We start from the raw sequence: 14435 nt of genomic DNA on the forward strand, positions 1-14435 counted from the left end.
ATAAAATAAAGCTTCCTGCTCAGTATAAACTTGACATAATAGTTTTAACTGCCTACTTTTAATACTCTCACATTCACATTCCTCACTTATCCTATTAATGCAAGGAATATTATTATTACCTGCATATATGGCCTAAAATGAACTTGTTCTAATCTTAAAATCCAAATGACCAAAAACACTCCTGAAGCTGTTTTCCATTTAGTTTCCGCTCCAAAAACATTACTTATTTTTATAAGAAAGTTTGACTCATTCTTTTTTTAGATTCAAAAGGAAGGAGCAATACTATTAAGGGACACTGAAGCACATACGCCCACACAACGTTTAAACAATATCAGAACATAAACAATTGTATTCAAAAATATGAAAATCTTACATGACCATTGTCCACTGCAGAACTGGTTTTAGAATCAACGGGTTGCCGAGAGGTACTAGAATTCCTAGATTAAGAAGAGTGAAAACAATTAATTTTTGAAAGTATTGCACAGTCACTAAAACATGACTTGAACATCAACATAGATGTTCAGCAGCAGTCACACACGTGGCTCTGTACAAATCTGGATTCCACAACATTAGACTAGGACACTGGAAAGACTTGAAGAGGCAGACAAGATCTTGGTTTGAAGTCTCACGTGAAGAGCAGCAGCTCAGAAAATGTAGTACTCCCTTGGCACTGTAATGCAAAGTGCTGACATAGGCCCACACTCCTCTCACTCAGAGTCAAGAGTGCTACCAACTGAGCCAGCAATTGAGCACAACAAGTTTACTTTTATAAAGCATTGTTTACAAAAGACAACTAATGTCCCAAAGCAGTTAACAATGGAAATGATGGACTGTAGGTGACCGGACATGATGAAAGGTTTCTGAAGGCAGCAAGGTAATGTGATTATCAAAGAGTTCCTGGGGACAGAGTGTGGCGGCTGCTGTTTCATCCTTCAATGGAGGAATGTAGGGAATGGGGAACAATACTACCAAAATGTTCCTATTTGTAAATTGATTACATTTTTTTCAGTATTTTCTATACTACACATCTTAGTTTAAAGCGACACCTACCGTCAGATTTACCACAAATGGCTCATTTGTATTCAGAACATTAAATACTGGTACTACCACAATAATTCAACTCTACCAATTTCATTTTACTCACTGATGATCTTTGTAATATGTGAAGCCAACAAAAGGTAACTGGTTGCCAACAAATGCCTTTGATATAGGAAATGTTTCTTCCTCTCCTTTATCTTCTTCTATTTCATCAAAGTTGCTCGTGTCAATATCACTGCTCAATTCAGGCACAACTGGTGCAGAGGCTGTGACAAAATACAAACCCAGAATTAATTTCAATATACGTGATCATTTTTCACATGAAACATGTTTTTCAGATATTTCTCAAAATGAAATGCCGCACATTACAACAACAATAAGATTACATTTGTATAGCGCCTTTCACATCGGGAGGACGTCCCAAGGCACTGGATAGAGTACAGCATTTCAGACCCGAGCTGGGGTTAGGGGGGAGAAAGGAGGGGAGGGAAAGGGGGGGTGGCCGATGGCATGGTCGAAGACGAAGGTCTTGAGGCGGGACTTGAAGGAGGCTGAGGAGGGGGCGAGGCGGAGTGATTGGGGGATGGAATTCCAGAGGTTGGGGGCAGAGTGGCTGAAGGCTCACCCGCCAATGGTGGGGTGGATGGGTCGGGGGACGTGGAGCAGGCCAGAACCGGCTGAGCAGAGAGCGGGCGAGTAGGTAGGGGGTTAGGAGGTCGCAGAGGTAAGGTGGGGCGAGGCCATGGAGGGCTTTGTAGATGAGCACCAGGATCTTGACCTGGATCCTCTGAAGGATAGGGAGCCAATGGAGTCGGGCGAGAATGGGGGAGATGGGGTGCGGGAGAGTTCTGGATTATCTGAGGCCTGTGGAGGGAGCAGTTGGGAAGGCCGACAAGCAGAGCGTTTGCACAGTCGTGCCTGGAGGTGATGAAGGCATTACCTACAAAACCTCACAGACTATGATAATAATCCTTGCATTTGATATAGCGCCTTATTATGTCTTCAAGACATCTCAAAGAGCTTCGCAGAATATATTGTAAAGGGAATTGACTATATTTTGTGGGCGAAATGCGGCAGCCAATTGTGCACAACAGTGTCTCCCAAACATTTGTAGATTGAGGGACCAATTCATTTTTTTTTGCAAGGAATTATTACCCCCGGAAAAGCGATCCACCAATCGACTAACAACCGGGTTCCTACTTACTGCTAAGTAAACAAGGCTTGTGGAGTAAGGAAACTTGCCCAATGTTTCGCGCTGCCAGGAATCGAACCCAGGTCTCTCGCTTGTGAGGCGAGTGCTGTAACTACTGAGCTACAGGACTCCAATGTAGGTGAAATGTAGACTGGAATAATCAGCGAAAGAATGGATGACAAGTGAACGGGACACTAATAACAAGCAATGACAAGTTTCTTGGCCAGTGAACATAAAGAACATAAACAGTGGAACACTTTTCTTGAGGAATTATTGTCTCGTGTGTGGAGTAAGGAAATTTGCCCAAGGTTCCACCCCACCAGGAATCAAACCCAAGTCTCTCGCTTGCGAGGCGAGTGCTCTAATCACTGAGCTACAGGACTATGTGATTCCAATTCCCGACACGGGACTTGAACCTGCAACCTTCTGACACAGAGTCGAGAGTGCTCCCACTGAAGCCAGGCTGACACACAACATTGGCGAGAGAAAAATAAAAAGAGCTCTACATCTAACTGTATAGCTCCCTTGGGAGAATGCTTGATGCGTAAATGAGAAAATGTTCCATTTCCTCTTATACATAATACATTGTTTGTCAGTTGCTGAGTTAAAATAACACCAGCCACAGTTAGTTCTCCACCTGCTTAGAAGCATAAATTTGCTTGATGGATTATAATTTAATTGTCCAATTATTTAATATATTATTATTGACGGTTAAATCACAACGGAACTGTTTCATCAGACAAAATACAGCCTTTTCACTAAGGATATAATTAATGAGTGGCAGTCCCAATTATAGATCCCAGATAAAGAAAATTTCCATGAAAAGGCAGACAGGACCTCGGTTTAACATCTCATCTGAAAGATGGCACCGTCGGCACTGCATTGGAGTGTCAGTTTAGACTATGTGATTCTAAGTCCTGATGTGGGGCTTCAACCCACAACCTTCTGACTCGGAAGCAAGAGTGCTACCACTGTGCCAGGCTGACACACAAGAATCTTCAGGGTAACTTACTTTCTCTAATATTCTCCCATGTCCACTGGTCATTTTTAAAGAAAGGATGCCGTTTAATTTCTGCAACACCATTCCGACCCAGTCTGACTTCCCTATGGAAGAAGATCAAACTGTCTGTTAAAAGCAATTCCTTACTTCATTTTAGGAAGTACAGAATAGTTCAAGGAAAAATTATAAATAAGAAAGCAAGACCATGAGAAAAGAACATTAAGGAGATTAAGGCCACTTCTGCCAGAAACAAACAAAAAATTGCCCATCATGGACATTTACAACTCTCAAATTCTCAATGGAAGCTTCAAAGGGGAACCTACCAATCCCAAAACTAACAAAAATTCCAGAACATTCTTCATGCAAACTATTCAACCCAAGCCCCTATCCAGTGTAACAGACATTCTTCCTCCTCTTTCCCCCTGAAAATTTGGGAGTCGTATGCGTTAGGAAAGATAGGAGCCGAAAAACTTGTATAAAATATTATCTATATACCTGTCTGTAAGGAAGGCACAGATGAGGCTTTTTGCATCCTTGGAGATGTCATTGTCTTCAGAAAACGTTAAAGTATTTTTGTGATTCATGATTTTGCTGTATGTTCCAACCAGTGAATCTGCATAAAAAGGTGTATCACCTGTAACAAGGAAGATAGCCTATATTAGTGACATAGATTCAAATCTAGGAATTGTAAGAATAACCCTAGCATTATCACACATTTCAAAATGTCTCAAAGCATTTCACATCTCAGAATGCTAGCACACAGACCAAGATAATGCCTTTCAAGGTGCTGACTAGATAGGATAAGGGAAAGTAATATTTCTAAAAGGATTGAATAGGGAAGAGAGCTTTAAAAAAGTTTAAACTGTTCAAAAAAACACTTCAAGAGGCAAGAAATCATGACAGAAAAGTTGAAAAGGGCAGAGTTTTTATTCGAAATAAAGTTTTTATTTAGATTATTTCCCAACTTTCTGGGACAATTACATAAGAACGTAAGAAATGCTAGATGAAAAAAGACCGAGGTCCATCTAGTTCGCCTTCCACCTTCCTGCCAGTCAAATGCACATATGTCCCATTCTTTCAAAAAATGTACTTAAAATTCTTCAATTGAAGGAAAAGTAACTATAATGGGTCAAATAATCCCCTTAACTGATTTGCAATCTGGAGGACATTCAATTTTATCACTCAATTTACATACGTAATACAAAACACAGAACACATTGTTAAATAAAAACTGAAAGCAGAATAATATAATTAACTGCATTGAAGATCACTCACCTACAAGCATTTCATATAAGAAGACTCCAACTGACCACCAATCACATTCCCTTCCATAATAGCCATCCCCTCCCTGAGATTTCAGCACTTCAGGAGAAATGTAGTCAGGTGTTCCCACTGCAGTGTCACATCGCACCATCCCTTCCTACAGTGCCAAGGAGAGCAGTTATTTCAAACATGCTTGGCTGACAGAATGAATCACACAGAAATACATTTCAAGACAATTGATTCATAATTCTTAATAAAAGATCAAGTTGTTTTAGACATAATCTAAACTCCTCAAATTGTTACTGCCTTACAATAACATTTTAAGCTGGTAGCGTTTCACCATAGTAATACCAAATAGGGATACTGTTATCAATTTGATACCATAATTGGGATATTTATGAGAACAAATGTGTATTAACCAGATGGATTACTTCAGATTAGCTTAGTTACAGTTTTGGTTCAGTTTGAAGCAAGTTGTTCTCAGCTTAGTGAACACAAAACATACATTTAGAAATCACAAGATGAACAACTACTTAATTATATCAGTGAGATTGTAAATACATTAATGTTGGAACAAGGAATATTACTACTTACTTTATTCATCTTCATGCAAGTTCCAAAATCTGCTAACTTCAGATGACCAGCTTTGTCGAGCAACATATTATCTGGCTTCACGTCTCTGACAAAACAAAACCCGTTTTTTAAAGAAAGCCAAATTTGACAGATTATAAAATAATTAAATGCAAATAGTCAGTACTTGCAAACACGTGCATTTCATTTATATAAATTACTGAATATTTTTAAAAATATATTTTGTAAAATGTGTAAATAACTATGTTCAACTTGAATGATTATCAGTTCTATTTTAAAAAATGTTCACATTTATAACTGTATAATTTAATGATTAATTACCTATGAATGAAGCCCATAGAATGAATTGCATCCAAAGAAAGTACAACTTCAGCTGTATAAAATCTGGCCCATTTTTCAGGCATGTCGTAATTGCTCATTAGATTTACAAGATCTCCACCAGGCATGTATTCCATCACCATGTAGAGATAGCGATTATCTTGGAATGCGTAGAACAGCTATTAAGACAGTTGAAATACAGAGTTTATCATCGATTCAACTGCAGGAACCACAACAACAACAAAATTACATTTATTGAGCACCTTTCATGTCAGGAGGACGTCCCAAAGCGCTGAACAGTCAGATGTCGGGGCCCAAGCTTAGGGGAGGGGTTGTGTAGGGGTGAGGGAAGGTAGAGAGGTGGGAGGAAAACCAAAGGCACGGTCGAAGAGAAGGGTCTTGAGACCGCCCTTGAGGGATGCGAGGGAGGAAGAGGGACCGTGGGATGGAGTTCCAGAGTGTGGGGGCAGAGAGGCTGAAAGCATTTATGATAAGTATTACTCAAATTATATAATTTCGATAACAAATTTGGAATATGGTGTTTCTTGTGAAAGCTGCTGATAGAACGAGACATTAAAAATATCAACACTGCATAGATCAATTTGTCCAAAATTACTAAATAATCAAAGAAATAAAGAAAATTCAAACACAAATCGAGAAAACAATCTATTTAATTCTCTAATAAAGTAAATGTGTTCTGTAGAATTCATAAATAATCTTCAATAAACGGTGATATAAATTTCTGCTTTGTTGCAAAGTTTCAAAATGCCATACTTTTTTTTCTTTTCCCTCACTCCATCTCTCTCCAAAGTAGATTTTAAGAAAATAGATTGCCATTTTGAAGGTGACAAATAAGAGGGTCAAAAATCACAAAGGGTAGGAAAAATTGTTCTATCCATAAATATGTACATAAATGACACAATGCATAAAGTGGGTTTCGAGATAAATGAATGAACTACACATACACAGGACGTTTAACGTGTTCCTACACAGGGAAGGGCCCCAGACTTCAAATTTATGTTGACATACATGGGATGTCGATACCTATAATCCCAAAGGTAGGAACACCAATGCAAAGATATATTTCAGATTATACCCTGGATTTTTCTGATAAGAGCATAAAGAACATTTTATGCTCTTTGAAATGTGTAAGATAACTTTTCAAATTAAAATAATCTTTTCTGTAATTCTGATAAGAGAAATTGAATTATCGATTCTGATTTAATCCATTTTAAACAATGGTACTGTTTAATATGATTCCATACAAATTGGCAGTTATTTTAAAAATATTCAAAATACCTGAACAACCCATGGACTATTTGCAAACGCCATGATGCCCCTCTCTTCCCAGAAGAATGCAGAATCGGATCGCTTAATCATCTCAAATTTGCTGAGCAATTTCATTGCAAATACTTTCCTTGTATTTCGATGTCTCACCTTAAAAAGACAATAACAATGGCATGGAACTCAAAAAGGTGACTTTGCTGGATTTATTCATCATGTTAAATCCACTTTACCCCCATAACCTTTAATAGCCAGTGCATTCTTTTTGTAGCTTTGTTTTGCTGTAACACAAGTTATAATATTCATGAAACACATTTGAACCTATCACTATATTTGTTCAATTGTTTTGATTTACAAATGTGGAATTTTAAAGTAACTAAATTGCAAAATGTTAAAATATTCTCCATTTGCCCAACAGTGATTGTGAAAAGAGCAAATTACGGCTAGTTTACATCCTCCCAGAGGAGAAAGTGAATCTACACATGACTCACCAGGAGTATAGTATGATGGTGTGAGGGACTAATCTGGGATGCAATACAATGGTGATTGGTGTATCTCAAAGTGCTAACACATGGGGTTTACACCGTACTGTAGCTCAGTGGTTAGAGCACTCGCTTTGCAAGTGAGGCACCAGGGTTCAATTCCAGGCAGGGTGAAACCTTGGGCAAGTTTCCTTACTCCACACGCCTAATAATAATCCCTCCAAAACAAAACAATAATAAATTGGTCATTTTCAATCCACACTGTTTGTGGGTCACAGCTGCCGCAATTGGCTGCCACGTTTCACCCACAAATATACGGTCAATTCACTTTGCAGCGTATTCTGAGAAGCGCTTTGAGACGTCGAGAAGACGTGAACAGCGCTATATCAAATGCAAGGATTATTATTATAAATCTCCACAAGGCAAATTCGCCATCTCAATTGGTTTCCCTAAAGAGGCTACTACCCTTTTACAAGAAGGTCCCCTGCAAAAGTAGAGGCTAAAGGTGGAGTTAATCCACACTGCTCTTATGTATCTTATGGTGCCTGTTATACAATAGTAATGGCAAGCACAGTAATATATCACACGGTTGTACTTCCACTGCCACATGCTGCCAGAGATCTAAATAGAAGAAAATACCTTCCCAAATCAAAAATAACTGAATTTTTAAAAAGCTAAATTTGAACTAAACGTTAGTTATATGTTAGACATACAGCACAAAAATAAGGCCAGAAATGCAACATTTCACTAAAAAGAGTGAAACACCTAACTGACCACCAGAGGGCCATTAAAAAATGTAATAATGAAATTGCAAAAGGTTTTAGGCCCTGAAAAATAAGGTGCTGTACATATTTTCGCACATTACTGAATTATCTATTAATAAACATGCTTTGGAAAATGCAATTCTTCTTTCCATTACACCCCAAATATTCATTGAAATATAAATCCAATAATGTATTGGATTTATTTGAAATTTGAAACAAAAATAGAGAGAGATGGTAAAACTCAGCATCTATGGAGAAAGGAAAGTGAGTCAACGTTTCGGGTCCATGACCCTTCGTCATAACTGTTCTGACGAAGAGTCATGGACCCAAAACGTTGACTCACTTTCCTCTCTCCATAGATGCTGCCTGACCTGCTAAGTTTTCCCAGCTCTCTCTGTTATTGTTCAGATTTCCAGCATCTGCAGAATTTTGTGTTTTATTTGAAATTTGTTGTTTTGAAGAAAATTATACTTCAAATGTTTATATTGTAACTCATTAATTTTAACAATTGTTTGGAAGGTTTTTCTTTAGTGTCTTATCACATAAAAGATCTTGAAGTCCTTCATGGGCTGCAAAAATAGTCAGGAAATGAGTTAACTTGAAGGATTGTTGCCCAGGACACCAGGAGAAATTTTCTTCTGTTTCTGAATAGAATCATGGGATCTTTAACATCTACCTGAACACAGGTGAGATCCTTGGTTTAATGTCGCATCCAAAAGTCAGTAAAAATGTACAGAATTAAGGAAATAATGAACATTTCATGTGTTCTACTTCACTAAATTGAGAAACCATTAAAGTATTAGATAAGGACACATACAACAAGGCATTAAACATGGTATTGCATACTTACCCAGACCAAACTCCATACCCACATCACACCATTTCTGGCCAGGCTCCATTGGATCCCCATCACCGAACGAATCAACTTCAAGATCCTCACGCTCATGTTCAAATCCCTTCACTGTCTGGCACCTCTATACCTTTCCGACCCCCTCACTTCCCATTCCACCACCCGGCACCTCCACTCAACCGGCTTCCCGCTCGTCCCTCACACCCTGCACTCCACAATCGGAGGTCGCACTTTCAGCCACTACGCCTCAAAACTCTGGAACACTCTCCCTCAAACCCTCTGCCTTGCCCCTTCTCTCCCCTTTATCAAGTCCCGCCTGAAAACCTCAATATTCGACCATGCTTATGGCCACCTCCCCACTCCACCCGGCTCAGAGTCAGGCTCCGCCACTGTTAAGCACTCTGAGACGCTATCCTGCGTGGAGGGAGTTATATAAGTGCAAGTTGTTGTACATAATAATATCTAATGTGTAATACTTGCATTGGTATAGCACCTTTCATATCAGGATGATGTCCCAAAGCATTTGTTATAGCGCCTCATCACATTGTCGAGAATCTCAAAGTGCTTCACAGGATAGACGGTAAAGTAGTTGACTGTATATTCTATGGGCAAAACGTGGTAGCCAGTTCCACATAGCAATGTTCCACAAACCACCATGGTGTGAGTGATCAATTTTATTTGGGGGATTGCAGGCCAGAGCATCAGGAGAAAGTCCCTTCTCTTTTCAAATAGTGCCATGGGATCTTAAATGTCCACCTGAACAGGCAGATAGGACCTCAGTTTAACATTTCATCTGCACGTCCAACAATGCAATACACATACTTAGTGTCATCTTGGAATATGTGACTCCACGTCCCAGCGCAGGGCTTGAACCCACAACCTTCTGAGGTGGCAGCACTGAGCCAGACTGGTACATCTTTATGAGAATTTTTAAAAAATCTTTATATTTGATACAGCACTTTCACGCTGTGAGGATATCACAAAGCACTTCACAGGATATACTGTAAAGCAGAGGAACAGTCTATTTTCTAGTGAACACAGCAGTCAATTTATGTACAGCAAAGTTCCGCAATAAGCTATATGATGAATGATATATTTTATTCAGCAGATTGTTTGCTATGACACAGAGAGAAATTTCCTTCTCTTTTCAAATAGTGTTACAGGATCTTTAATGTCCACCTGAGCAGGCAGACGGGTCCTTGGTTTAACGTCTCATCTGAAGGACGACACCTCTAACAGTGCAGGACATCCCCAGCACTACATTGAAGTGTCAAGCCAAACTCTTATGAATTCAACGTGCTGACGTGGGGTTTGACTCAAGAAGCAAGAGTACTATCAACTGAGCCAGGCAGATTATTCAAGAAAGCAATTTCTTTAAAATGTTTTTGCAAAAACTTACCAGCTGAACTTCACCAAATGCTCCTCTACCAATCACTTTAACAACTTCATAATCTTCTGCTTTCATCCTCAGATCCCGAACTTTACTCATTGCATCTTTATCTATTAAAACAAATTAAAAAATACAAATGTAAAAATGGCATGTTTGGAAAGTAGCTCTTACAGTAACATTTCAATCTTAATTAAATAGCAAACTTTGCCTAATAGAACAAAGGCTATTCAATCAAAACTGCATACAGATTACTTTACAATATGCAACTCAGCATTATATACAGAAGTTACCATGAAGTAAAATATGGATTTTTCTACTTTTGAATAATTTGCAGCAGATTGATAGAACTCACTGAGCTTTCACTTCCTATTTAAGTGTTTAAGCATTCATAGATTAAAGGAAGAACTGCTTTGAAAATGTATCGAAAATCAAAGATAAGGCATTTATTTTTCACCCCCATCAAGTTTTAAATTAAAATTGAACTTTAATTCTATAAACAACCATGCTGTAATAAGAGTGAAAATAACTATCATAATGGATTAAAAATAGCATCAAATGTAGTTAATTCAGGCACATTAACTTACAGCAATTGTAAGATACTGCACTTGTGTTTCTAGTTTGCTTTTCAAACTTGACTGAATCGTGAAATGGCATGGACATGGAATTTTTGTATGACAAGCTACAGGGCAACCCCTTTAAAATACACCCAATCTGTTGGGGATGCAAAACAAGGGGGCATAGCCTTAAAATTAGAACCAGACCATTTAAGAGTGAAATTAGGAAGCATTTTTTCACTCAAAGGGTGGTACAAATCTGGAACTCTCTCCCCCAAAAGGTCGTGGATGCTGGATCCATCCACACCTTCAAGAAAGAGATTGACAGATTTTTGGTAGGTCGGGGTATTAAGGGATATGGGGAGAAAGCAGGAAATTGGAATTGAAATTCTAATAAAGATATAGATCAGCCATGATCTAATTAAATGGCAGAACAGGCTCGACGGGCTGAATGGCCTACTCCTGTTCCTATGTTCCTATGTCTGCTTATCGCCGTCACATCCTGTGTGTTAATGCTATAGCCACTTCCTGAGTGCTGCACATGTGTGGTGTGCAGAAGAAACAAGAAGTTTTTTTTATCTATTATCAGTGTTTATTTAGCACACTTCATACAAGGTAGTGTCTAGTAGTGCTTAAAAAATATTATAATAATTCTTGCATTTGGTAACTCCACTTCCACATCGGAAGGATGTCCCAAAACACTAACTGGTTGTGCCATAACATCTTTAATGTCCTCCAGCATAGGCAGACTGGAGCTCGATTTAACATCTCATCCGAAGGTTGGCACCTCCGACAATGCAACATCCCTCCAGCACTGTATTAGAATACCAGCATAGACTTTGTGAGTTCAAGTCCTAATATGGGGCTTTTAAACCCACAATTTTCTGACTCATTGACAAAATTGCTACACAAGGCTAAAACCCTGCTGCTGACATTTTGTGAAGAGAGTAATGTCAGAGGTAAATCATGGGTATAGGCATAACCATATTAGAGATACAAGCTAACTTTGTGCACATTCAAAACCAGTAAAGTTTGTGCATAGTACCTCATTCAAGTCAAATGCAATCTAATTCACAAACCTGATAATTGACTTTTCAGCTGATCCAACCTCAAGGACCAAATGTCCGTAATTTGAGAGTTAAGAGGAATGTTAAATGTTTAACTGAACTACAAATAAGGGATTTGTATTTTGATCATCATTCACTTGAAGTATCTTTTCAGGAATTTTCAGGTATTTTACAGGAGCAGTCTGCTTTGTCCACAATTACAAATCATTAATACAGAGGCTCTAAGAATAGAATTCAGTATACAACATTGACTTCCTGGCTTTTTGGTCCCTCAGAGGCAAATGTTTCCTCTCAGCTGAGTACTGAGTACTATTCCTTTAAATCTAATGGGATTTGTGGAGGGAACAGGACAAAGGAACTAAAGAATGATTATAAGAATGACATAAAAATATTTCACGGTAGATACAGCAAATCACCATTAGATTTACTGGAAGAATCTAAAAGTGACAGTATAAAAGTTTAAAATTCCAACCACTCTAAATTAATTAAGATTTCTCTTCCACAGAAACAAAAGGAGACAGAAACTATAATGGTGGGGGGAGGGGAGGGAAACACAGCATTAAAAAAAAAATCATCCTACATATATCTTCAAATGCAATTTTCATCTCGGCCTTTGACCAACTGATGTTGGCTAAACTGCCCGGCAATAATTAAATTCTTGCTTCTTTGTTGACTTGCTTGTAACATCCTTCACCTGGTTACTATGGCAAAGATGCCCAAGGTCTGGTCCACAGTCCATACATAAAGTGTGAGTCCTGGCCATCCAGGGCTAGTTTAGCTTTTTTGTACTAGTTTTATTTCCCACATAATTCTTGGAAGAAATTTCTCAAAAGAAGAATCCTGTAAAGTATTTTGTTTTGTTTACCTCAAACATATCCCAAGCAAAATATCGACCCTGACAGACAGTAAGAATGGACAGTGTGATTAACCAATGGTGCTGAGAAAGAGGGGAAGCCAATGTAACAGGTGATGTCTTGGACATCACCATCATCGATAAAGCCATCTCGGACCACCACTTTATCTCCCTCAACACCTCCGAACCCCTTCCCCTTTCTCAACCCTCCACCATCACATACTGTCCGTGGAAAAACAGTGCCTTGGGACGTCCTCCCGACGTGAAAGGCGCTATACAAATGTAATCTTGTTGTCGTTGTTCTTGATTTTTACTCAGTGCCAAAAAAAGGAGTGGGTGAGTGACAGATAGATACACTGAGGTTGAGACAGGAAGAAGCAGCTCAGCAGAGTGAGAGATCTAAGGCCAACAACCCATATAGAATGCCACATAAAAAGTAACTTGCAATACTATGAAGCTCAGAAATATTTTTTAAAAAAACAGCTTTGTGAATTTGAAATGAAGACATGTTTTGAATACCCTATTTAGGAACGTTTTGTTGTGGTCAATAAGATATGCATGATGGGCACAGTACATCCTGTGTGAGGATAGTTTGTCAGAAAAACTGTAGAATATGAGGCAATTTTTTCCCCTCTGAACTATGAATGCACTGCAACAAAGCATTCCTTGAGTTCAGTGTTTTGTGTTGCAATTGTTTATATGTGACTTTCAGGGCTCTATGCTAAGCAATTAACTGTCTCACCACGACAAAATGTTTGAAAACTCTTGTTCCATCACAAGAGAAAGCCTCTTCTACTTGGTGGTAGGGGGCATACCATTTCTCGTGGTGTCAGCCTAACTCAGTCGGTAGCACTCTCGCCTCTGAATCAGAATGTAGTTCCCCAGATAAAATTGGTGATTCACTTCATGGCTGTTTGTGGGACATCGCTGTGTGCAAATTACCTTCCATGTTTGCCTACAAATTCAATCATTACACTTTACAGTAAATCTTGTGAAGTGCTTTGAGACATCTTGACGACATGATAAGGCGCTATATCAAATTATTGTGAGTTGATTGAAGTCATTTTGTGTTGTGGCTAGTATTATATGTTCATACTAATATTTAAGTTTGCTTATGGTTTGCTACATGTGGCCTTTTATTCTTACTGATTGACTGACGGTTATTATTTCTCAATCCACATATTTCGCAATGAGTAACAAAATAAGTTCCTTCCCAATCTGGCTTTTTAAACTCTCAGCTCGTGAAGATTCAAGTTAGCATACCAAAATATTCTGAAGCTTCAACCAAATTTTAAATTTAACCAGCGTGATTCTTCCTCCCTCCTCCCATACCTTAAATATGCTCAAACAGTATTCCAAACTGTAAGTTTCATCAGAAATTTTCTATGCACAACCACAACTGTGTGGCGGTGTATATCAACAAACTGAATGAAAAATCCCCTGAAAAATATCAATAACTGTTTGTGAATTCACAATATGGACTGGAGCAGAACAATTATAGGCAAAAATCAGCCGACATAGTTTTAATACCCACATCAAACTAAACACAACTTTCTCAGACTTTATTTACATAATTGCTGCTAGTTACAGTGGCATGTACTTCAGATCAGCTGACAAAATGAATTTTTAATCAAGATCAACATTCTATTTATTTTGAACAGTTTCATCCTCCAAAATTGGAGCTGATCTCATCGATGCTCCACTCAATCTCGGTTTTGCATCAATGCCCAGTTTACCCAGTGGAACGCAGATTTTATCATCTGGCAAATTTCAAGGAAAATAAATGAAA

The 14435-nt window shown here is 38.5% G+C and overlaps 1 protein-coding gene across 1 annotated transcript in view; it reads right to left on the reverse strand.

Annotated features, from left to right (window-relative positions):
• The window catches only part of rock1 (Rho-associated, coiled-coil containing protein kinase 1), an 80316-nt gene that overhangs the window by 24864 nt on the left and 41017 nt on the right, over nucleotides 1–14435 (reverse strand). Inside the window, exons 3-11 of the mRNA XM_007900924.2 lie at nucleotides 10182–10282; nucleotides 6702–6839; nucleotides 5406–5581; nucleotides 5088–5172; nucleotides 4506–4650; nucleotides 3726–3864; nucleotides 3243–3334; nucleotides 1145–1304; nucleotides 374–437 (exon numbers count right to left, since the gene is read on the reverse strand). Coding sequence (XP_007899115.1) covers nucleotides 374–437; nucleotides 1145–1304; nucleotides 3243–3334; nucleotides 3726–3864; nucleotides 4506–4650; nucleotides 5088–5172; nucleotides 5406–5581; nucleotides 6702–6839; nucleotides 10182–10282 — 1100 coding nt within the window. The remainder of the gene's footprint in view (nucleotides 1–373; nucleotides 438–1144; nucleotides 1305–3242; nucleotides 3335–3725; nucleotides 3865–4505; nucleotides 4651–5087; nucleotides 5173–5405; nucleotides 5582–6701; nucleotides 6840–10181; nucleotides 10283–14435) is intronic.

The sequence above is a fragment of the Callorhinchus milii genome, unplaced genomic scaffold, assembly GCF_018977255.1.
Source record: "Callorhinchus milii isolate IMCB2004 unplaced genomic scaffold, IMCB_Cmil_1.0 Scaffold2, whole genome shotgun sequence".
NCBI classification, from domain to species: Eukaryota; Metazoa; Chordata; class Chondrichthyes; order Chimaeriformes; family Callorhinchidae; genus Callorhinchus; species Callorhinchus milii.